General features: G+C 40.8%; 1 protein-coding gene across 5 annotated transcripts in view; it reads left to right on the forward strand.

Moving 5' to 3' along the window:
- Nucleotides 1-27,063, forward strand: part of grin2da (glutamate receptor, ionotropic, N-methyl D-aspartate 2D, a) — a 408,557-nt gene that overhangs the window by 210,815 nt on the left and 170,679 nt on the right. For all 5 annotated transcript variants that reach the window (XM_034199694.1, XM_034199696.1, XM_034199693.1 and 2 more), the window contains 2 exons: nucleotides 2,485-2,751; nucleotides 21,007-21,194. In XM_034199694.1, the coding sequence (XP_034055585.1) occupies nucleotides 2,485-2,751; nucleotides 21,007-21,194 (455 nt within the window). The remainder of the gene's footprint in view (nucleotides 1-2,484; nucleotides 2,752-21,006; nucleotides 21,195-27,063) is intronic.

Raw genomic sequence — 27,063 nt, forward strand, 5'->3', positions numbered from 1 at the left:
TTTGCAGACCGTTTACATGCAGAAAAAGCTACGTAAAACACACAAGGGGACGGGTAATAACCAGAAAAGCATATGATGGGACCTTTAATACCGTATTTTGAATAATCATTTTTGAAGAATTCTTACCAGGACTACCGCCAGCTCTTTTCAGAAATCTCATGTAATGAAAAGAGTGCAACTTAATGGAATTCAAGCAATCGTCAGTATCACACATGCTAGCACGGTATCTTGTTAGTGGTTGTGCTAGCTGTGTTTCTTGGACTGAATTTGTTCATAACCGCAAACAAATTGTCCAACATAGGAAAAAGCTTACTTGGTCAAAACTGATGAAAGCGATTTGATATCAGCTTTTCTTGTTGTTTACTTTTGTTCATATTTTACACATTGTTACATATATCTTATTGCAATACTGTTGTGTCCCCTAAAACTACACTGAACAAAAATATAAATGCAACACTTTTGTTTTTGCTCCCATTTTTCATGAGATGAACTCAAAGATCTAAAACATTTTCTATATACACAAAATAACCATTTCTCTCAAATATTGTTCACAAATCTGAAAAAATCTGTGATAGTGAGCACTTCTCCTTTGCCGAGATAATCCATCCCACCTCACAGGTGTGGCATATCAAGATGCTGATTAGCCAGCATGATTATTGCACAGGTGTGCCTTAGGCTGGCCACAATAAAAGGCCACTCTGAAACGTGCAGTTTTATCACACAGCACAATGCCACAGATGTCGCAAGTTTTGAGGTAGCGTGCAATTGGCATGCTGACAGCAGGAATGTCCACCAGAGCTGTTGCCCGTGAATTGAATGTTCATTTCTCTACCATAAGCCGTCTCCAAAGGCGTTTCAGAGAATTTGGCAGTACATCCAACCGGCCTCACAACCGCAGACCACGTGTAACCACACCAGCCCAGGACCTCCACATCCAGCATGTTCACCTCCAAGATCGTCTGAGACTAGCCACTCGGACAGCTGCTGCAACAATCGGTTTGCATAACCAAATAATTTTTGCACAAACTGTCAGAAAACGTCTCAGGGAAGCTCATCTGCATGCTCGTCGTCCTCATCGGGGTCTCGACCTGACTCCGGTTCGTCGTCGTCACCGACTTGAGTGGGCAAATGCTCACATTCAATGGCGTCTGGCACGTTGGAGAGGTGTTCTCTTCACGGATGAATCCCGGTTTTCACTGTTCAGGGCAGATGGCAGACAGCGTGTGTGGCCTCGTGTGGGTGAGCGGTTTTCTGATGCCAATGTTGTGAATCGAGTGGCCCATTGTGGTGGTGGGGTTATGGTATGGGCAGGCGCATGTTATGGACGACGAACACAGGTGCATTTTATTGATGGCATTGTGAATGCACAGAGATACCGTGACGAGATCCTGAGGCCCATTGTTGTGCCATTCATCCACGACCATCACCTCATGTTGCAGCATGATAATGCACGGCCCCATGTTGCAAGGATCTGTACACAATTCCTGGAGGCTGAAAACATCCCAGTTCTTGCATGGCCAGCATACTCACCGGACATGTCACCCATTGAGCATGTTTGGGATGCTCTGGATCGGCGTATACGACAGCGTGTTCCAGTTCCTGCCAATATCCAACAACTTCGCACAGCCATTGAAGAAGAGTGGACCAACATTCCACAGGCCACAATCAACAACCTGATCAACTCTATGCGAAGGAGATGTGTTGCACTGCGTGAGGCAAATGGTGATCACACCAGATACTGACTGGTTTTCGGACCCCCCCAGACCCCCCCAATAAAGCAAAACTGCACGTTTCAGAGTGGCCTTTTATTGTGGCCAGCCTAAGGCACACCTGTGCAATAATCATGCTGTCTAATCAGCATCTTGATATGCCACACCTGTGAGGTGAGATGGATTATCTCGGCAAAGGAGAAGTGCTCACTATCACAGATTTTTTCAGATTTGAGAACAATATTTGAGAGAAATGGTTATTTTGTGTATATAGAAAATGTTTTAGATCTTTGAGTTCATCTCATGAAAAATGGGAGCAAAAACAAAAGTGTTGCATTTATATTTTTGTTCAGTGTAATAATTGTGATTGTTTACTGGATATCTCAAGAAAAAAGACTGGAGACAGGCGCTTACGTTTCCGTGTGTTTAATTGCAAGAACACCACAGTCATCCAAAACAGTCCCTTTACACAGTCACATATCTATAGCATAACCTTACACCATTCCCTTACTGACTTTGATATATTCTTTGCACAGTATGTCTCCTAATGTATTCATGTAGGTTTTATTATGATACTTCTTTGCTCTCTAAATCTGGGTTTGTTCCAGTTCTTGGAAACACAGCAGTGGTTTAGTACACAATGCTGTACCCATATACACATGGTTACTCAACACCACTCAATACAAGATATAAGACATACATTAATATACTATAATGCCTACCTGATTGCCCTAATGTAATCATGGGTTCATATTCTCTCTATGTCTCATTGCAGGAAAGCGGCTCCATCTATCTCCAGTTCACCTGCTCCACCGCCCTTCAGCTGGAGGTCATATTCGAGGTGCTTGAAGAGTACGACTGGACCTCCTTCTCTGTGGTGACCACCCGTCACCATGGCTACGAGGACTTCCTGGCCATGGTGGAGGGTATGACAGATGGTTCATTCATTGGCTGGGAAAAGAAGAGTGTGGTTATTCTTAACGTGACGGACGACCCTGGCGGAGCCCGAATTAAAAGACTGCTCAAAGACAATGAAGCCCAGGTGAGTCAAATGTCATTGCTGGACACAAGTATCAAAAGGGGAATCATGTAATTACATTTTTCTACAAGCTGCAATATTCCATTTTAAACCTGAGAAAATCACAATGCCTTTCCCTTATCTTGATAAGCTGTCTACCTTGAAATGACTTCCTCTGTAGCCGGAGGCTAAGTCACATCTGTGAAGGTTCCACAAGCATACAGAAGCAGATGGTGAACACAGTCAATTTGTAGTTTAAAAAATACCTTGTTCTCCATTATCACTGTCACCTACTGATTTCAGCTGCTAAGTTCACCTTGAAAGTCACAACTTGTTTAATGTGTTTCCATAAAAGAGGATGTGATACACAATCTAAAGTTGAAAGTTTCCTAACATTGTTCAAAGTACATTTTGTGGATATGTGTTCTACTCACTGTTTCTTACAGCACAAAATGTCATTGTTCAAACATTATTCCATGCCAAATTATAAATATAGGTTTTTTGAACTCGTTAACAGTAAAGTACTCTTTTGCGTTTCCTGCTGTGTGCTGTAACAGAGAAATACATAATACAATTTCAGTTGGACTCCCAAAACTCATTGCCAGGTTAATCAACTTTGTCGTATCAATATAGTTGCAGTGCTGCGTTTGCAGCTGAAAAATAATAGGTTACTTCTTCAGGCATTGCAGCCAGAGGAAAGGTTTTGAAGAAAGCAATAACATCTCACCATTCAAAATTGGCTTACAGTAAAAGCCTTATTAAGGGGAGGTTGACGGAGGACACGGTATTAATTTACGCTGGTGTCCTGGGGGACCACTTACACACCCACACACACTACCGCACACACCTGGGAGCTTTGTACTGTAGCAGCACAGGCACGCAGCATATTGTTTACAAACTGATGCATTATGTTGTATTTGAAATAATTATAGGCCTCTGTCATACAGTTACACACTGTTTTTGTACACAGTGATGGCATATTGATCATAACATTTGTTTAAGACGTCTCCAAAATCACTGTATGGCAACACATATTTCCATATGTTTCGTCTGGTTATTTGAAATGAGTATTTGATGTATGATCTTTTAATTTTATTCAGTGATGCTTTATAGCATAATATATACATATCCTTTGTCTTCAAACGTTTTGTATCATTACGTTGTTAAGCTTGATTGCTGGCAACCCAGGTTATTTATAGATTTAAATTATGATTTCAACTAACCATTTCTGGCTAAGATAAATGACATAATACACTTGCAATTACATATTAACTTGACAAGGTATGGCAAGAAACAAAAGCAACACAACCGAACCACACTCAGGTGTTCCCAGTCGCTCTGATGATCACCTGCAGAGTGCACACACAGGTGAATCACATCACACAAGATGACACTGCGAGCATCCTCAGATTTTTTCTTTGGGCATGATTGCTGTGAAACATAAAAGCTGCAGACAAACAACCTGCTTCAGAAGAAATGAACATTATCAGCAGAATGGCCATCATCAGAGAGGTGATAGGTACGAAAGAGTTTCTGGGTTTCGCAGGATCTTTGTGCAAGAGCAATATGTCCTTTCTCTCAGTCTTACAAATCTCTCCTGCCCACCGTATCCTTGTTATTCTTTTTCATTCCTTGCTCTGATCATTTTCACTATTGTAAATGTAAGTGACCTTTGTCACAATGAAGTCCATGAAAGGAAGAAAGAAAAGGAGAATGGACCAAAATAAAAAGGGCTGGATTGAATATGACGTAACGTATTGAAAGTGATATGAAATGTTGAATCGGGAGGGAGTGAATTAAATATGTGCTGGTCTTTAGATGTGGAGAAATGTACATTTAGATGTCTTTTTTCATGAAGATGTTATAGCGGATGGGGTTATGCATTTGTTTGCCATGATGGCTGCATTGCATTGCATTTTAGTGGGGCAGTCGGAGGGCTTTGTCATAGTGCTTTCTCATGTATTGACATGACTTACTGTGATACTGAATGAAACCATCACCTGTACGTTAGTAGAAATAAGCAAATCTTGCCATGATAACGCACAGGTTGTGATCGTGGTGGAAATCTCTTCTTCTTAAAATTAGCATATTAGCATTGATATTGTGAGTATGCTGTAATGTTGTGGTTAGCATGCTCAATTTAGCATTCTTGCTCAATGGTCCATGGCTGCAGACTCCGAGGGGCCAATAAGTGTGCGCCGAAACTTGCACACTAATGTAGTTTTTCTTTGCAAATGGACCAGATTGCAGTCCATCTCCCAAAGAGCAGCGCTAACTGCCACCAGCAGTTACAGTAAAATGAGAAAGGAGAGTTGGTGGCATCTATAAAAGGTGTCCACTCAAAATCATTTATTTTTGAATGCAGTGACAGGATGCAATGACCGTTGTGTCATGAAAAATAGATGAATAAAGCTCCCCTACTTGTCACTTTTCAAAGTGCATTAAGAAAAAAATGAGGAAAGAATTGATGAAAAATATGGTTATGATAGAAAAAACGAAATACATACTCACTCTCGCTCTTTTCCAAAAGCTCTTGGCTTACGTTATCCTTTTCCAATCTCCTAATTGCCCATGGCAGGTTTGGATGGAGGTGGCACTCTGGTTAGCACCCCCTGAAAAAAACCTCCAGCTTCAGCTGACTCACTCTTAGCAACTGACAAATTGGCCGTAAGCACATACTCTGCCACATGGATAATTGCAATCAGATGCAAAAAACAAAAAAGGTAGATTGCACTCAGTTGCAAGACTTAATGGCGCTTGGATATCAGTAGGGCAATATCGTTTTTGAACCGGACAAAGACAAGGCAGATACGGGGTCAAATGATTCACAACTCATGGTGCAATCAGCGTCCACAATCTACAACGTTTTAAATTAGGTTGCATTTTAATGATGTTGAAGTTAAATGTAATCGCAATGCCATTAATGGTTTAATGGCAAGTAAAGAAAGACTACAAATCTTTCTTTAAACCTGATATTTCTGCCTCTGGATTTAAAGGTTGTTTTACATTTTAAGCATGCTGTGGCCTTACAGATTTCATATTTTTAAACACATTGATTGTTCATAAAAGTCCAACATGAACGAGAAATGTCAGGTGGTTCTCCAAACTACCTTAACATGCTGGTGTGCTTGCTGAACTATAATTAAATGTCCACCTCTAAAAAGGTCCACTTCAGGGAAAGTTTCTGGAAATTCTCCAGGAACGTGTTTTTTACTTATTTATCTTTGTCACTGGAACTTTGCCATCTGGGTATCGTGTTCTTCAAATGGAGGGTCAGTATTACATTACATTACATTGCATTTAGCTGACGCTTTTATCCAAAGCGACTTACAATAAGTGCGTTCGACCAACAAAATACAAACTTGAAGAAAACAGAATCATATAAGTACATCAGGTTTCATAGAGCCAAACATTTCAAGTGCTACTCAACTGGCTTTAGGTAAGCCAGTCCTTTATTAGTATAAAAGTGCTTCGTTAATAGTTCTATCGCTCGAAGTGGAGTCGAAAGAGATGAGTTTTCAGTTTGCGCCGGAAGATATGCAAGCTATCTGCTGTCCTGATGTCAATGGGGAGCTCATTCCACCATCCTGGAGCCAGGACAGCAAACCCACGTGTTTTCGCCGATGGAAACTTGGGTCCCCCTCGCAGAGAGGGTGCAGCGAGTCGTTTGGCTGATGCAGAGCGTAGTGCACGCGCTAGGGTGTACGGTTTAACCATGTCCTGGATGTACGAAGGGCCAGATCCATTCGCAGCATGGTAAGCAAGTACCAGTGTCTTGAAGTGGATTCTAGCAGTTACCGGAAGCCAGTGAAGGGAGCGGAGGAGCGGAGTGGTGTGGGAACATTTAGGAAGGTTGAAGACCAGACGAGCCGCTGCATGCTGGATGAGCTGCAGAGGTCGGATGGCACATGCAGGTAGACCAGCCAGGAGGGAGTTGCATTAGTCTAGGCGTGAGATGACGAGAGCCTGGACCAGAACCTGAGTCGCTTTCTGTGTCAGCTGGGGACGTATCTTCCTGATGTTGTAAAGCGTGTATCTGCAGCAACGGGTTGTAGCAGCGATGTTTGCAGTGAAGGACAGATTGTTATCTAGGGTCACACCCAGATTCCTTGCAGTCTGAGTCGGGGAAACAACTGAGGTGCCGATGTTGATTGTTAGGTCAAGAGTGGGACAATCTTTTCCCGGAAGGAAGAGCAGTTCAGTCTTGTCAAGGTTGAGCTTGAGGTGATGAGCAGACATCCACTGAGAGATGTCAGCTAGACAAGCAGAGATGCGTGCGACGACCTGGGTCTCTGAGCGGGGAAAGGACAGAATTAATTGGGTGTCGTCAGCGTAGCAGTGGTAAGAAAAACCATGCGGGCTAATGACTGATCCGAGCAAGTTTGTGTACAGGGAGAAGAGGAGGGGACCAAGAACAGAGCCCTGAGGGACCCCTGTAGTTAATTGACAAGGGTCGGACTCAGACCCTCTCCAAGTCACCCTGTAGGTACGGTCTTTCAGGTATGAGGTGAGGAGGGAAAGTGCAGAGCCTGAAACTCCAAGTTTTTGGAGAGTGCGAAGGAGGATCTGATGATTCACCGTGTCGAATGCAGCAGACAGGTCCAACAGGATGATGTCAGTGGAGAGGGATGCAGTTTTGGCAGTGTGCAGTTCCTCCGTGACAGCAATGAGAGCAGTTTCTGTGGAGTGACCTGCCTTGAAACCAGACTGGTGCGGATCCAGAAGGTTGTTCTGATTGAGATAACAGGACAGTTGTTTAAAGACAGCGCGTTCAAGTGATTTAGACAGGAACGGGAGGAGAGAGACAGGCCTGTAGTTTATAACATCAGACGGGTTGAGAGTGGGTTTCTTTAGGAGAGGGTTTACTCTTGCCTCCTTGAGACTGTTTGGAAAGTGACCAGAAGTTAGAGAAGTGTTGATGAAATGGGTGAGAAACGGTAGAATATCAGGAGCGATAGTCTGAAGGAGGTTTGAAGGGATAGGGTCCAGAGGACAGGTGGTAGGGCGGGCAGAGGTAATGAGGGTAAGAACCTCACTTGGAGAGAGAGGGGAAAAGGAGGTTAGTGTGTTAGTGGAAGGAGGGTCTGGTGACCCAGCGGTGAGTAAAGGTGAGTCAGAAAAAGAAGAGCGAATATCATCAACCTTTTTTTCAAAGTGGGTAACAAAGTCGCTTGACAGAAGTGAGGAGGGGGGAGGGGCTTTTGGAGGGTCCAAGAGGGTGGAGAAGATGGAAAATAGTTTTTTAGGATTGGAATAGGAAGATTGGATCTTATCTTGAAAGAAAGTGCTTTTTGCCTGAGAGATCGAAGCAGAGAAAGAGGAGAGGAGAGCCTGATAGGTTAGGAGGTCGTCTTGGTGTTTGGATTTCCACCGTTTCCGCTCTGCTGCCCTAAGGACGGTTATATTAGCACGCAGTGCATCATTTAACCAGGGAGCAGGAGGGGACTGACGAGCCTGCCGAGATGTGAGAGGACAGAGAGAGTCCAGAGTGGATGAGAGAGTAGAGAGGAGAGTTTCTGCAGCAGAGTTTGGAGGCAGGAGTTGGAACGAGTCAGAGGAAGGGAGGGCTGAGAGCACCGATGAGGCAAAGGTAGAGGGGGAGAGGGAGCGAAGGTTACGGCGGACAAGTGCAGGATGAGAAGAGATTAGTTTGTTATGTTTATCATCCATCTAAATTTGGTATTTTTAACAAACGATATAGGAGCAAATGTCCTTGTAAAATATATTGTATTGCATCTGTGTTGGCCTTCCTGCCTTAAGCAGCAGTGTGCTTTGGGAGTAGCCTTACTAAGTGTATGGATATGTCTCATTTGCTTTATTTTCTCCTCCTCACTCGATTATTGGGTAGCGTAGAAATTGATCTGAACGGCTACTGTACCATAAAATACGGTTTAAAGTCGGAAGCAGAGATCAATGAAGTAGGAAGCCTGAGTGATGACATTTTAGAGCATCGTACTGTATGCATAAGTCGGTTATTGGATCAATAAAACCCTTTATTGTGGGCAATTGGACAAAACTGCTGATCGGAGTACATTAAATCTTCATCACACCAGCACTGCCGTTTTAAACCTGTTTGGACAGTCAAATATTGTTCCTTTTCTATAGGTTAAGACATCCTTATTATACAGTGGCGAGCCGTGACTTTTATACCTAGGCCGTCTGACCCCCACCCCTTAAACCCGTGAAAAATAGTTATTACGTCTCAGCGGAATATCCAAACCAACGGCCCAGGGTGCAAAACACATCAATGAAATACCCTCTACCACACAAAACAACACCTGTAAATAACCCAATTTCTGTTCTTTTAAATTGAAAAGGATAATGCATTGTGTTTGTTACTTTCGTTGCAGTTGTGTGTCTTAAGTGTAATTTGGCATGCTTTTATTTTGAATGGGAGTTTACGCTGTTGACACAGGAAGTTGTTGTTGCTATGGAAACAAGAAAAGCTTCACAGTGGGCGGAACTTGTCATAAAGTCCGCGATAATAAAACCCACCCATTTAGAGGGAATATATGATTGGTCCATTGTACAGTCATTTTACATTACTCTCTCGTTGAGTTACTATAGCTCGGCCCTCTGTGAATTTACAGCTGGACCACCAATCAGCTCCTGTCTTCACCTCGCAGAGACGAGCTTCTTTCATTTAACCCTTCACATTCAAACAGAAACTGAATAGGCAGATTCAAAGGATTTATTTGGAAATGTTATTTTAAATACAATTAATCAAGCTATTTTGGTAAAACTAATGAAAAATATAACTAAGAAAATATATTTTTTTAAATATATTACAAAAAATAATATATTTTTGAATGTTTTTAAATATGCCTAGAGGGCCCTGACGGCTCGCCACTGTCATTATACTGTGATAAATACGTAACTTATATAAATAACATAAAGTAAACTTTGCCTGTACACACAGGGCCTTTCTCATTTGACTAATTCCCCTCCTCGACTCCCCTCCTCGACTCCTATCCTGGTGTCTTAGTCCCGCCCACAGGAGATGTGAGCGGAGGAATCGAGGAGGGTAACCGAGGAGAGAGGAGGGGAAGCACCAGGCGTTTAGAGAAATTCTAAATCCTCTCCTCTGAGCGGTCATTTTAAAGAGACGTCCATTAATGATGACAGGAGGCACAGCAGCCCTCTGTCTGATGGACAGATGTGTTCATGAGAAGGCCCGCTAGTTAACTGGCTCGAGAGAGACAGAGGATCTAGATGAATGCGACGAAGCAATTCATGCCGTTTTGTTGTGAGTAGCCTACCCTTTTCAAGACGACAATTCAGAGAAAAGACGGACATTATAATGCCTCGGAGGTGGGGGGGGGTGGTGTGTGTCTACCGAAGGTCCAGTTGTGATAGACACGGTTCGCCACTGATACACACATATATATTTATATATATATTTATATAAATATATACAATTTCAGATTCAAACAAGTATGAGAGCACTCTCATAATAACATATCGGAGACTGGATATATCCCCCCGTCTCTGGTCGCTGAAATGGGGAATTGAAATTACGGGCCAAAAGTTTTATTTACAAGTACTAAAAGTAAGCAAAGGACACCAAACCAACTGAGACCTGTCTGTCCGCCGCATCTACGCGCTCACACACACACACACACACACACACACACACACACACACACACACACACACACACACACACACACACACACACACACACACACCACACACACACACACACACACACACACACACACACACTGTACAACACGCACACACACACACACACACACACACACACACACATACGCACACACACAAACACCTACACACTGTACAACACGCACACACACACACACACACACACACACACACACACACACACACACACACACACACACACACACACACACACACACACACACACACACACACTGTACAACACACACCTACAGCTCCTAAAGCATAATCAGGATACACTAAGCACTGAATGGTCTTAGACAAATATCGACTCTTTGTTTGTAGATATCTACTAAACTACAGCAAATAAAGAGAGTAGGCCTGTTATACTGAGTGATATATTATACACACTGCTCTGCTTTCTGCACGGACCTCACAGCTGTTCTCACTGTAAACATCGTGTTGCGATGAAAGCAGTTAATAAAATAATATCCAGGGGATGCATGCAGAGCTGTCATTGGCTGAGATAAGTCCGGCTGTGCGTCACGACTCTTTGAAACATCTCTGTTGCCGGAAATACATCCACGGAGGATCCGCAGAAGACCCATCAGTGTATCCTCGGTTATGGCTCTTCCAGAGAGCCTCCTCGATGCTCGATCCTCGGTCCTCGATGTGCATTTAGAGAAATGAGATGTCCTTCAACATGGCGCGCTGAAATCCATTTCCGGGTCACTACCGGAGGACCGAGGAATCGAGGAGGGGACATTTGAGAAATGAGAAAGGCCCACAGTCTAAATAAAATAGTTTGTGTTTCTCTCGGGGAACTCAATGTGTTCATTTCAATGGACACCATGTCCAGACTGTATTTCAATTGTATTATTAGGACAGTGAAAATCAACTAGTGTAAAACCCTGCCAAACTTCATCTGATTTAAAGCTCTAGAAAAGCTACCAAATGGACCTTGAGGTAATTTTTGTCAAATTGTTTAGCGTCATTGGCTTTAATCCAATAGAAATTAAGATACAGAGCAGTTAAAGTGACAGATGATGCAGCTGTGACACAATCTTTACTGTTGGAGACACAGATGGCTCTTTTTTCTTTCCATCATTTTTTCTTTCTTCTCTTGTCTTTCATTTTGTTGGCATGACACAAGATGGCAAAACAAATGGACTTAAAGTATAAGAAAACAGACATGCAAAAATCCGGCAGGGTGCATGCTAATGTACAGTATGCATAATCCTCCCATGAAAGCGCTTTGATTATAAACCAAATGTGTCTGGTAGCAATATAGTGCAGTTTAAGTACTGAATTGTGCAAACCCTGTACTGAGTGTCTGCCAAAATCCCCTCCTCACACACTCACGTACAGTAAACACTCTTGATCATTGATTACGTTTGCTGCAGCCTTGTCTGTGTTGTGCTGTGAATATAATTCAGACATTGAGAACTGTTCCCCGCTGAGACTTTTCTGCTCTCTATCTCCTTCAGTATGTTTCTCTTCTCCCCCCTCTCTCATCGTACATTAACATGTCACACGGGCAATATCTGCACACGAACAATCTGTGTCTCATTTACACCTGAGATTAAAATTAGCCTCCGGTGCCCCGTTAGAATTCCTCTGCTGCTCGCGAAACATTAATATGCCTCGCCAACCCGACAGGTTTCTGTTGCAGCTATGCAAAATGATTAATCTTATGTGTCTTTTAGCATTAATCTTGAAGGCATTGGGGAGGCTGTAGTGCTGCGCGGGCCATTTATTTTACTTCAAAGCTTGCTTTTGCATATTAGCATACCGCATAGCCTACCGCAGGCATCAGCTGATGATTCACAACTCTGTGTTGTGACTGGTAAGCGAGGTAGCAGGCGAGTTTGTTTTGTAAAGGAGAACCGATGCATGACAAATACTGTAAGCAGTGAGTGAGCAAAAGGAACACAATGGGAAATGCTTTTCCTCTTGTTTATTCAGACTTTTAAATTAAAGTGTAACTAAAGTGTTATTGTCACTTTCAACAATACATTTGAGTTATATTGGTGAATTTGTCAGTCCTTACTGCAATAATACTTGTGTTATTAACATATCTATTTTCTGAGACATTAAAAGTGCCATATTATGGCTAATTTTCAGGTACAAATTAGTATGTTGTGCCTCCACTGTGATATGTTTCCATGCTTTAATGTTCCAAAAAGCTCTTATTTTTTCCCATACTGCCTGTGCTGCAGCACCTCTTTTCACCCTCTGTCTGAAACCAGAGCCCAGTCTGCTCTGATTGGTCATCTGGCCGGCTATGTTGTGATTGGTTTTAGGAATTAAACTAAGGATTTAAAACAAGGCGTTTCAGGCGCAGGGGAGTGTGTTGGAGAGAAACTCCCTCTGGAGGGAACTTTGGGATTTTAGCCTTTGCAGACCATTTACATGGTAAACCTATATAAAACATAAAGGAAAGGAAATTCTGCCGAATTTCTCTGTTAAAATATTATTTTGTGCCAACATTCAATATTTTGGAAAGAGGCTCCTTTCATTTCAGCACGGATGTTGATGCAAGTTCTGTCACGATAAAATATGAAGAACCACAGGGCTATAAATTAAGTGTTTTCTTCCAAAATGAGATGTCCAACATTTGAAAAATGGATGCTCGCACTAAAAAGTGATTGATGGCACAGAATTATAACAAATTACGCCTCGTTCTGAGGGATGGCAGAACGCAGTGAATGCGGCTCCCTCTGAGAAGGAGAACACTTTTTATTTTATTTCATACATATAGATGACAACATTGAAATTCAAGAAGTGCCAGCGCCATACGTAAAGAGGTCTTATAACCTCACTGCTGAGTGGATGTGATTAACAGGAATGGAGCGTTAGCTTGGCCCTCATGCCGACCTTCATTCCATTTGCTGTCGGCTGAGTGGGATGGAGGGATCGGCGTCATCTTACCGTACTCTGATGCGAGTAACAGCGGTGAATGTGAAGCATGTGACAGGATCCACACACCACACGCCTGCTGTCACCACAGTGCGTTAGTAAAGCATTTCGATTTTGCCTAATTCCAGTGTTATACCCTCTCCAATTTTTCTTACAAATCTGTGGCACACATTTTCCTCTAGTGCTTCCTCTGAGTAATCAACTGAAGCACCCACAGAATGAATCACACACACACACACACACACACACACACACTATACACACACACACACACACACACACACACTATACACACACACACACACACACACTACACACAGCACACACACACTCACACACACACAACACACACACACACACACACACACACCACCCACACACACACACACACACACACCCACACACTACACACACACACACACACACACACACACACACACACACACACACACACACACACCCACACACAACACACACACACACACACACACACACACTACTGTGTACTTCTCACCCTCTTCTAATTGTCAAGTTTCTCGCTTTGTCTTTTTAATCTCGCTCCCCACATTTCCCCTCTTTAATAATGTATGAGAGGGAAATGCAGGCAGTCCAAAAGGAACCATTTTCAAGTGCAGCTCACCGTGTTAAAAACATAAACACGAGAGGCATTAATGTATAAGTGCACCAAGTGTACTGACGTATAAATGAATATAATCCATAATTATAAAGGACACAAGAAAGGGCAGTGTGGGACCAAGCAGCACAAACAGGACATGAAACAGGGCATGGAAATTCACTTTTTGCCTCTTGTTTTTTCTTGTTCTTCACAGTTTATCCATACTTTTCTGCACTTCGTTTTTGTCCTCTCCTTACCCTTTCTTTCACGCTCTTCTTTCTTCTCTTTGTTATTCTTACGTTTTGCCATTTCCCACCTTGTTTTTTCTTCCTTCAATACTCCCCTTTGTAATGCTAATCTTGTCTTTCCCTGTCTTTCTCCTCTTCTTCTACCTCCATGTTTTTGTCCGTTATTCCCTTCTTCCTTTACCTTCATTTTATGACATCCTATTTTTATAATAACATCTTTCTCCAATACCTTTTATTGTTTATTACTTTCATAATGTTGTTCATAACCCACTCCTTATTATAATCTCTATTTTTCCCTGCTGCTATCACTACTCTCTCCTGCCACTTCAGTCCTATTCCTTCCCTCCTTCCTCCTTTCCCCTCTCTTGTCACTCACAGTTGGCACAGTTAGTGATCATAACCTAGTTGCTATAGTACGCAAGACCAAAATACCTAAGGCTGGCTCCAAGATAAATGATAGAAGGTCTTATAAGGGGTTTAATCAGGGACACTTTGTAGAGGAGGTAAAGAATGTGCAATGGTTTGATGTTTGCCATGAGGAAAACCCAGAAAAAGCACTGGGAGTATTTATGAAGTCTTTCATGGGGATTGCCGATCAACCAACCCTGTCTCCTAAAAATTACGTTCCCACAGAACTAAACTGCATTCTGAATTACGTTTAGCTTGAAACGTATTTACTCCCACGTTACGTTCGTTATGAACGTATCTAAAATACGTTTATTTTCTACATATCTTCTAGAAACATATTTTCTCCCACGTTACGTTCGTTATGAACGTATCTTAAATACGTTTATTTTCTACATATCTTTGCCATTTATTGTCTTTCTTATAATAATGATAATAGTCATTTATAAATATCATTTTAGAGCACACATTTGAAATCGAGAATCAGGCTCGATATATGGTTAAATTAAAATCAGTAGGCGAGGCTGTAATTTCGCCAGCTGTTACTCTCATGAGCGAGGCAGAAAATAATAGTTTTAACATGACAAAAAGCTGCTGTGTCGTTTATTGCACCTCAAAGATTAAAACAAATCCAGAGTTACGTGTTTCTGTACTTCCTCTAAGAAGAAAGGACAGTAAAAGAAGAGCTCTGTGGCTTCAGGCTTGATCGCCGTTCAAATGACAGCGTTGGTTTCCCCAAAAGTGGGCGGGGCTGTAAAGTGACGTAGATTTTACTATCATCTATTATTCAAAACCATTCTATTTATTCTAACGTAAATTACATGCCAGTGTGTTATCTTTTTATTTGTTTTTATTTTAAATCGTATAAACGTCTGTGAGGAAAATAAATGGGGTTTAGAGCCTCAAAATACTGAAATCTGTATTTTTTAAAATCTTTTCCTTCTAATTTGTTATTCTTTTCTAAATAACACACTGTTATTTACTCAACAATAACACACAATTATCCTTGTTTTTATTTATTTGTTTAATTCTATAATCTTGGGCTTTTTAGCCATAAATAAAGTCACCAGAAACAGACGGGACATTTCGAGATTTAGGATGGCCGAAGACACTACACTACCCATAATCCCCAGCTATCGTTTGGGACTACAGTCCCGTTGACTAACCCTGTGATGTTGGAGTGGCAGTGCGCCAAGGTTACGCCGAGCGTCAAGCTCTTTGAAATGGAACGAAACCACGGCAGACTATTCAAAACTGGACTCGAACGCCCCCCGAGAAATACACATGCTGGCTATTGTGTTTCGCACAATTTCTCTATGGCACGTCTCTACTGGGAATTGTAGTTTTAAAAGACGTTTTTCCCAAAATTAGAAGTTGCCAGTATTAAACTGTGTACAGCCCTGGAGGTTTAGGCGATAGGAAACACATTGGTGTGTACACATTTAAAACATGTAATTACTAAATGGGTAAAAATCGCTTATATCCATAATGGGCAGCATTAATATATACCCACACGACAGCTCATTGTTACTTTGTAATTCTACTCCACTACAATTCAGAGGTTAACCTGGTATTTTTACTCCACTACATTTAGTTTAGTTACTTTGCAGATTCTGATTAATGATGTGAAATATAAACAACCCTTAAAGCAGACTTTAGTTACACCTGAGTGAAATTCAGGGAAGGTGATTGTCAAGTGCCAACAATCAGGAGAGATATTTGATAGGTGGTGCTTGAGAAGACGAAAACATTTATCTGCAGATCTCTATAAAGTATATTCATTACTCGTTATTCTCTACTAAGAGTTAATTAAAAACTGTATAATGGCTATTTTGCACATCCCTTTCAAGATTTCAAGATTTTCTAAGGTTTCTTGATCATATACACAACTTGGGTCGCAGGTTCCTCAACAGCGCATTACAAGACATCTATCAATATGTGTGTACCTCCACCATTAAACTGTCATATTCTGCACATTTCTTATTCTATCTACATACATAAGAGTATAATTAATGTGTATAATATCAGTTAAAATAAGTGCTTCAACATAGTTAACATTGCAGGAAAGCAATATATTAGACGTTAAGTACTTTGTCAGGCTTAATATTCATCGGTAGATAGATACCCCCAAAGCTTTTTTCTTATTTAAAATAAGACCTTAACCTAAAGTATTCTTTAATGTGTTAATAAAGGTTAATTCGTTTTTCTGTTTTGCACATCCTCCTATTAATATCTTTGTACATCCGGCACTGAACTGTTTTATTGTAGAGATCACTTACAGTATCTTCTTGACTTTGTATATTCTATATTTCTATCATTGACCTTCTACTTTCCCCCTATGAAAGTATGTACTCTTAATATTGTTTTCATCAAATAACATTATTCAACAAAAATAATTCAATAACGTGCTTTAACCACTAGGCGGTGCACACAAGGTACACACAGCATACTAATAATAACTTTGTATTATTAGTGTAGAACACTTATGTATGTATAACATCTGAAGATGTGTAGTTTTATTCATGTTTTTACATAATTTTACAGGATATTGCTATATTATTTCACATGTTTTACTTCTACACATTAATATCTGATTTGTAAAACATCACAGACAGAAAGGTATATCCGTCATTTAATGGTACGCTATTGAAATTCTGAATCCATAGATGTGTCTCCCATCACCCAAATCCCCTGACTATTCTCTCAACTCAGTATTTACATTCTTATATTCAAAGAAAATCAGTAATATCTTTAAAAAACTACAAGTCCTTTTCTATCAGCTGTGCACCGTTATGGTGTAAATATAACCTATCTACCAATTGGATCAAATATAAAAGTCAGCCGAATTACTATTGATACTGCAAGGAGACGTATTTTGTGAAAAGAAATTGAAGATGTTGTTTAATTGTTGATATATTTATGATCCACATCAAGTATTCAGTTTTGGCGGCAGTTCCTCATGTTTGTCTAGAAGTCTTCTCATCAGGGCTCTATAAATAAAGAACTACGGCAGATGTATAATATTTAATGCAGACGAACCGTGTATTACAATGCCGTTATGTGATGACTTCCAAAGAGAAAAGCAAGAACACTCTGAATTAGGTATTATTTTATTTTTCGTTTTCGGATATCACAACTTATTAACACCATATCCCAGCGTTTATTGCGGCTAAAACATCCAATCAACGAGCTTCAAGCTGAGGATCTTGGGTAATCAGTTCGGTGGGTTTGTGGTGTGTATCACTCGAAATGTCCCGCCTGTTTCCGGTGACTTTATTTACGGCTAAAAAGCCCAAGATTATAGAATTAAACGAATAAATAAAAACAAGGATAATTGTGTGTTATTGTTGAGTAAATAACAGTGTGTTATTTAGAAAATAATAACAAATTAGAAGGAAAAGATTTTAAAAAATACAGATTTCAGTATTTTGAGGCTCTAAACCCCATTTATTTTCCTCACAGACGGGAAAAATGTCCGACATTATACGATTTAAAATAAAAACAAATAAATAAAAAGATAAAACACTGGCATGTAATTTACGTTAGAATAAATAGAATGGTTTTGAATAATAGATGATAGTAAAATCTACGTCACTTTACAGCCCCGCCCACTTTTGGGGAAACCAACGCTGTCATTTGAACGGCGATCAAGCCTGAAGCCACAGAGCTCTTCTTTTACTGTCCTTTCTTCTTAGAGGAAGTACAGAAACACGTAACTCTGGATTTGTTTTAATCTTTGAGGTGCAATAAACGACACAGCAGCTTTTTGTCATGTTAAAACTATTATTTTCTGCCTCGCTCATGAGAGTAACAGCTGCCGAAATTACAGCCTCGCCTACTGATTTTAATTTAACCATATATCGAGCCTGATTCTCGATTTCAAATGTGTGCTCTAAAATGATATTTATAAATGACTATTATCATTATTATAAGCAAGACAATAAATGGCAAAGATATGTAGAAAATAAACGTATTTAAGATACGTTCATAACGAACGTAACGTGGGAGTAAATACGTTTCAAGCTAAACGTAATTGAGAATGCAGTTTAGTTCTGTGGGAACGTAATTTTTAGGAGACAGGGTTGGATCAACATGTTCCAATTCGAAAATGGTCAAAGTGTGCACCTTGGTTAAATGACGAGATGAGAAGTTTAATGGTCCAACGAGATAAAAAAACTGCAGACAGAACAGGTTCTCTATGTGAAAATCAACATTACTGTAAATTAAGAAATGCGGTAACCAAATTGAATAAATGTAGAAAGAGGGAATACTACATGCAGGAAATCAGTGATTCTACGAATGAAATTATGGAAAATATTGAATAACATAATGGAGAGGAACTCAAACATGCATCCTTCCTTTATAGAAACCGAGGTTAAATTCATTACCAAGCCAGCAGATATTGCAAATAATTGTAATGATTATTTTCCAAATAAAGTAGACAAGCTGAGGAATGCCATGGGTGCAGTCAAGGACACAGTGTCACATCACATCATTAAAGATCGTATCATGAGGGAAAAGCAGTGCATGTTTGAATTCCACAATGTTACAGAAGAATATGTTGAAAATATGCTTTACATCTGTCCAATGATACATCTCCTGGGATTGACAACTTGGATGGTAAACTGCTTAAAATGACGGCCAAATACATATCCAAGCCATTGAGTCACATTTTTAATAAAAGTTTAGAGCAAGGCGTGTGCCCCGAGATCTGGAAGGAAGCCAAGGTCATCCCATTACTCAAGGATAAAAGAAAATCCTTTGCTGGTTCCAATAGTCAACCTATAAGTCTCCTCCCAGTGTTGAGTACATTAATTTTAAAAATAGTATACGCCCAAATTCAATACTACTTTTCAAATAACAATCTGACAACGAACTACCAACATGCCTATAGAGATGGTCACTCTACAAGTACAGCACTTGCACAAATGACCGACGACTGGTTAAAGAGCATGGATGATAGGAGGCTTGTAGGAGCTGTGATGTTAGACTTTAGCGCAGCTTTCGATGTAATCGATCACAGTCTGCTGCTGAACAAACTCAAATGCTATGGCTTTGGTTCTGTTGCTATGTGTTGGATGGAGAGCTTCCTGACTAGGAGAAGGCAGCAAGTCTTTTTTCAATGGGAGCTTTTCTGAAAGTAAGGTGTTGCAGTGTGGGGTCGCACAGGGGAGTTGGGCCTTTGTTATATTCAATATTCACAAATGACCTTCCTTACGTATTAAATAAGTCCAGTGTAATAATGCATGCTGATGATGATTCTACAATGTACAGTACAGCATCAACATGTAGTGAGTTAAACAATCTACTTAAAATAGAGATTAAAGCCATAGCAGACTGGGTCAACAATAACAAACTGGTACTCAACATTGCAAAAACAAAAGCAATGGTGTTCGGATCTAGACACATGTTAAGCAGCAATCCTCAATGAAGCCTGACACTGGCTGGTCAGCCAGTGGAACAGGTAAACGAGACTAAGTTGCTTGGCATTGTTCTTGATTCTGGTTTAAAGTGGACAAAGCAAATTGACAGTATCGTAACTAAAATGGGAAGGAGCATAGCTGTGACGAGAACATGTACAAAGTATGTAACACCAACCACTTTGAAACAAGTCATTCAGTCTCTGGTTTTGTCACATCTAGAGTACTGTCCGGTCATATGGTCATCAGCAGCAAAAACACATTTACAGAAATTACAAATAGCTCAAAACAAGGCTGCCAGACTAGCTCTGCACTGTTCGAAGTGCACTCATATTGGAGTTATGCATATAATTATATCATGGCTTCCGGTTGAGAAACGTCTGCAATCTTGTGTTATCACTTTTCTCAGAAATGTCCAATTTAGCAAAAAACACTGTATTTCTATGATCAAATAGTTTACACAAGAGACAAGCATGACCATAAGACTAGACAAGCTACATCAGGCCATCTACTGGCACCTAAACCCAGGACACATCTTCTGACATCTTCAGTAACTTATAGAGCTATAAAGGAATGGAACTCATTGCCAAACTACCTTACTGAAATAGAGTCTTCCAGAGCCTCTTTCAAGAAGAGATTGAAGGGCCATCTACTAATGACCATGTACCCTTGTGAACTGTGAACCCTAATTTAATTATATCTCATGCTTTGTACTGGTGGGGGTGTCTTGTTCACTTATCCTTGACTTAGATTGATGTTGAAAGTGGATGAGATTGTTGATGATGTTAGTGATGTTGTTAATGATGTCAGGACTTATTTCTTGAATGTTGTTGTATTGTTGTATTATTGTTGTATTGTTTTAAGTGTCGGACCCCAGGAAGAGTAGCTTTTGTCAAGAGCAAAAGCTAATGGGGATCCTAAATAAACATAAAACATAAATATCTTCATTGCTTCCTTTCTACTAATGACTTCCCACTCTCTCCCTCCCACGTTCAATGTGTTAACTCTTTCCCTTTTCCTCCTTCAGGTCCGTCTGCTGTACTGCTCCCTGGAGGAGGCTGAGCTGATCTTCCGGGCAGCCTTGGCGGCGGGTCAGGCGGGGCCCAGTCACATGTGGTTTGCTGTGGGACCGGCCCTGTCTGGTTTGGGCCTGGAGGGGCTGCCCAAGGCCTTATTCGCCATCCGGCCGCAGGGCTGGAGGGACGAACCCAGAAGGTAAGAGCAAAGCAAAAGGTTCACTGGCTGTAAACTACGGGTCCAGAGGACATGATTTAGGATATGATATTTGTTAACTTTTTCACTTTACATTGATGGACTTTTGGAGCTAGATTACAAAGGACCAATTATGCTTATTTTCATATTTGACCTGCTCCATCGATATCAGTCGCATTGACCCGAAGACACATTTTGAGTTGAATACACTGCTGGAAAGAGGATATTCCTAGCTTTCTAATGATATCAGGATTGTTTTTGTACTCCAAATATTAAGCAAAATATGTCACATTATATAATGACTGTCACCGAGTCATCATTTTGAGAGAAAGGCCTTCAAAGTTTCCTCTTCTCTGGAATCCATCAATCTGATTGATTATTAGCGGAGCAAATGATCAAAGTAGTACGGAGGAAACATATTTTGGTTTGGATTACTGGTCTGGGGGAAGCTCGCGAGTGTGTGTGTGTATACGTGTGTGCGTGTTTGTGTAATTTTGCGTTTGTGTGTATTGCGTTTGTTTCATGAGAAACACCGGCTGTTGTTATGCCTGCTGTGACGTCAAGTTACTCCGTTCTCCGCTTGTAATTATGCCGTCACAAGCTTCAAAGCTGTATTTATCATCTGAATTTGCCGAAACAAGTTTAATATTCTGAAAGCCAAGACTTTGTTTATTTGAAATCAGATGAAAACAAATTGTAACTGACCCTGCCATGTTATCTATGATTACGATACGCCTTACATTCATAATTTCAGCCGGAGGGTGGGGGGAGCTGCGGAGTAGCGAGTGAGAGGTGCCTGTCTTCGTCCCTTCAAAAAAGTATTTATCGTGTGATTTTGGAAATAAAAGTTTCATATTCTGAAAGCCAAGACTTTGTTTATTTAAAATCAAACAAAACACCCGAACCCCGAAAAAATTGTTTTTTACGTAAATCCACGTTTATTTTGAAATGAGCCGTTGCGACTTCCGACTGATTTCGATAGAGCGGGTCACATATATGTGCATGTTGTTCTTCTACTGTAACATGTTAACATGTTTTATGTTTAAAAAAAGCTCTTTATTTTTCTCATACTGCCTGTGTTGCAGCACCTCTTTTCACCCTCTGTCTGAAACCAGAGCCTAGTCTGCTCTGATTGGTTAGCTGGCTGGCTCTGTTGTGATTGATCAACCGCTTATATATGTCCCACCCCTAAGTCTATCATGTATAATGTGTTGGAGCGCTAGTGCAATTGTAACATAGTGAGGTGATTTTGTTATGAAATAAAAACAAAGAAGTCCAATGCAGTGTGTGGGAGAGAAACTCCCTCTGGAGAGAACTTTGGGATTTTAGCCTTTGCAGACCATTCATGTGCACAGAAACCTATACAACATACTACAGGAAAGACAACCCCAAAAAGCATTATAGTGCCTCTTGATTACCTAACTGTGTTAGACTAATGAACATCTGTCAAAAGGATAAAACAGGGATTTTCATTCAAGCGAGCCTTACAACATCTGTATGCCTGGTGCAAACTATAAACTCAAGCTTCCGGTGGTATTCCATGACCTTCAGGAATATCTAAGTAAGTCAACCTTGGAAACAGAATTTTGATGACATTCATCTGTTCCCATGATCATGAATACACGCTAAATATTTAGTTCGCTGAAGTTTGGCAAATATTCACTTTCTTTAAAGACTCTGTGGTCTCTGCAACAAAATCCCAGCATGCACAGAACATACCAAGGGTGTGTTCTATTGACTAAAAATGTGACTTTTCATCCCTGAAAGTGTGTGGTACAGTAGTTGTTCCTTTAAAAATAACCTCCCAATGTCCTTTTCACTTCTTAACAACACCATCTATTCTCTAAACATGAATAGCTGTTTCTATTTTTATTTTAATAGGCATTAAGTCAATGTGTCCCTTTGAAACCTTAAACCAAGTTAGTGAACACTTGATTTGTCTCCATTCAAAGTTGATAACATCACATCCAAAGTAAAGTACTCCTATGATACAAAACTTGTATCCTGCCCCTTGCTATGGCGCATGTTTTTCTATGTTTCTTACAGCAGTCGGGTTTCACATGATTTGCATGTTTCGTGAATTGGACAATTTGTTGTGCTGTACTATTGCTGAAGATCAATGCAGTTCAGACGTTGTAGTTTCTTCTCTCGCAGCTGAATTGAGGATCTATTTGTAATAAGTGAGTTATGCAATCGAGAGCCTTAAAGGTCCCATGTCATGGCCATTTCTACTGATCATAATTCCATTGTTGAGGTAAATAGATTTATAATGTGCAATTTCCCAAAATCTCATTGGTTTCTCATACAGCATCTCTGTATAGTATGTGTATTCACTCTCTGTCCTAAAAGGCTTGTTGGAGCTCCTGCCCCCCCCCCCACTCCCTATGAGCCCAGTGGCCGTCTGCGAGACAGCGAGACACAGCGAAACCATCCCGAACACACACACCCGCAGCCTGGCTGGGAGTTTGTGTGTGTGCTCACACACCGCCTCGCTGCGTCCCGCCGTCTCAGGGTGGAGAAATCGGCGGAGCTGCAGCTGAGAAAAGATTGAGTGTGTGTGAGGAAGTCTGCGGATTGGTCAATTTGGACCAATCCACGGACTTAGCGTAACTGCTCCGTGGATTGGTAAATTTTGACCAATCCACGGAGGGGTCGTCGTTACATCACTCGGTTCCCGGAAGACATTTTTTTTTAAAGAAAATCTCCTACGAGGCGTTCTGGGGCAGCATAGACAGGTCTTTTCTGTGTTAGAATTGTACTCGCTACAGGGTGTACTTTGAGGGTTTGTGACTCTGCAGACCGTTTACATGCAGAAAAAGCTACGTGACACACAAGGGGACGGGTAATAACCAGAAAAGCATGACATGGGACCTTTAAAGCTTCTGAAAACCAAACCATATTACTTTAAACATGCATCAGGATGAGTGTGAGAATAAACTCAATTTGTGCACCTCTATGATTTTCCTGAAGCAACACACAGGGATACACAGTAATACTCAACGACCACCTGCTCTGTACATGATGTATTCCCCACTGCAGAGATGATTATGATCATTACATTTTCATCTGATCTAATCTAAATAGACTGACCAAGTGAGTCCAGGTGAAAGGTGGAATCCTTTATTGATTTGAACTATTAAATCCACCTCAGTCATGATGGGAAGCATAGGGAAGGCAGGTTTGAAAGGAGTTCTACACTTTGTTAAGACAGTTCAGCAATACAAGGCAAGGAAATCATCAGAAATCCAAACCAGGTTAAGGAGTACAAACTATGAAATAAGTGTGTACGGCTTCAATTCCTAAACTTGACTAGTTGTGCTACATTTGGAGACATACTATGCCCACTTGGCTCTAGGATCTGACTCTTTTTGCATCATCCGGTGTGGGTATTGCCACATCACTCTCTGTGTACTGACCATCTTGAATCCATTGCCAAGCAGGATTCCTTCCAGCATAGCAATGGATTATGAATGCATCTGATTTCTAAGATTGTGAAATTGTCATGCCCGAGAGAGAAGCACACCTTCACTATCAGGCAGAACGTCACGGTGCATTGTGGAACACTGATGTTCTGTCCTAAGAATTGGAATAGAAACTTAGCTGATGTAACCAAAGCAGATGGGTTTTTCTGAGGAGAACTGTCACCCTGAAAATGCAACCTTTCTTTTAATGAACAGGTTTATATTTATTTGGACTAAAACCTAATGTGCCTTGTACAAGTATAAAGCACATAATACAACGTTCTCGAAGACCACAAAGTCTTATACTGTACATGCCTGGGATCGGAAAATTCTGTAAACAAATCCAAAATCCTGCATACTGTCAAACCCTACCTTTACAGTACCAATGTTAAAGGTGGGGTAGGTAATTTTGGAGAAACCAGCTCGAATGCGCTAGAATTTGAAAATACACAGCCGGAAGAAATCTGCCACTTCCTTACAGAGCCCCTCCTCCAACACACACGAACGCGCACGTGACCAATGAGGGCACGAGATAAGTTTGTGCACAGATGGAAGGCTGACAGGCAGGTAGGCCATCCAGTTATTTTAGCCGGGCCGGCTCAGATGATTGGTCGTGCTTTTTACAGCACTACGGCTTCCACAGATGACATTTTTGTTGTTGATTTTTTGTCAAAGCACTTCATTGCTATCGGGATGTTAAGAGCATTCCATGGAATATAACAAAAAGTGTATCTCGAGCCGGTTTCTCAAACTTACCTACCCCACCTTTAAGGCAAATAATGTACCATATGTATTATATCGATGGATAAAAAATGTTGGGGTTTATGCTTGATCTCCATTTTGAGCACCATGCCAGTAATAAAAAAAAATATGACAACTCTAGTTTTGAGTTTCTTTGCTATTACAACCAACATGAAGGTGCTTAATCCTACACTTTGTCTGAATGAGCTTGTCACCGCTCTGTCTGACAGCTGTACAGTGCGATAGAAGGACAATACAATTCACACACTCATCAGCAACATTCATGCTCCACCCTGTCATGTCTAGGAAACTAATAGTGAAAGTGTATTCTTTATGTTAGTTTTGTCATGTCCCTTTGCCCTGTGCTTTATGTTTATTCCCTTAATTAATCATCCCTCTCATTTCAGGCCTCCACGCTCCCCGCCCCCTTCTGTCTCCTGCGTCCTTGATTGTTTTCCCCACCCTGATTGTTTCCACCTGTGTCCCCTTTACCTGTGTATATATTGTGGTAGCTTCCTCCTGTTCATTGTCAGTTCGTTGTCTTACTATGACCCACGTTCCTGATTACCTCACGGACTTCCCACGGATCTACGTCATTGATCACTTGCTAGTTTTCCTCGAAAGAGTATATTTGTTTTCCTTGTTTTGATTACTGTGCTCAATTCCAGTAAAGTCTTTATTTTTTGAGAACACTATCTGTGTCGTGCAATTGAGTTCATGCCTCAGAGTCTCTCCTTGACACACCCAGCCAATCTGCTCCAACCAACACACCTTTTGGTCTTAGCTATGAAAGTATCCATTTGACAGACGCAGCCAAAAAACAAGCTTTTCATCCGATTTCTAAAGTGACGTCACCGTTGCTTTTCTGAAAAGTAAAATAACATTTAACTCAAGCTCCTGAGCACAATACCCAAACAAGACTTGGTTTACTAAATATTTTATGACTCATCAGGTTGATGAGCATCGCCTAAACACAACATTACAATGCAAAATAGACTACAGGAGGGTGCAAACGATACACCAGCTGTGTCCTCCGGATTCCTACAAATAATACATATTTCAAATACACATGAATCCCTGCCTCCCCTCCATGGTATATTACAGTAAGTCTGATCTGTGCCGCAGTGTTTATGACTGCTGTTGCCGATAGATCCTCCAGAGAGCCTTTTTAGACACTAAAGAAATTATGGTTATGATGTGGAACAGTAGTTTTTGTGAACGCATTAAACAAACGATATGCTCAATACGATGGGAGCAAAGTCTTACCCCACTGCACCGCCTACAGCTCTTTCAGGTCACATGTGAAATCAGATTTAACTTTGATAACTGACTCAACACATCTCAAGCAGAAACTGTTATTTTACATTATAAATGTCTATTTAGTTGAATAAGATGTAAGAAGTGCCTGGTGTTGTTTTTTCTGCAGCGGTTTACAAATAAGAGCTGATTCAACAGCCATATTAAAAAGCAGTGCCTTTTAAATAGTCTCTTTCTGTGTGAAAGCTTTTTGCAGATCAAAGTCTGATCTATTATTAAATTGTGCTGAAACAGACAGCAAGAGAGTGTGCTAATATTTATTTATTAGATTGAAGCAAACTTGAAACATAAATACATTTTGAAGAACTTGATGTTCAGGGTTGTACTGAACTCCTGCTTACATTAGTTAATTG

Source organism: Gymnodraco acuticeps, unplaced genomic scaffold (assembly GCF_902827175.1).
Source record: "Gymnodraco acuticeps unplaced genomic scaffold, fGymAcu1.1, whole genome shotgun sequence".
In the NCBI taxonomy this organism is placed as follows: Eukaryota; Metazoa; Chordata; class Actinopteri; order Perciformes; family Bathydraconidae; genus Gymnodraco; species Gymnodraco acuticeps.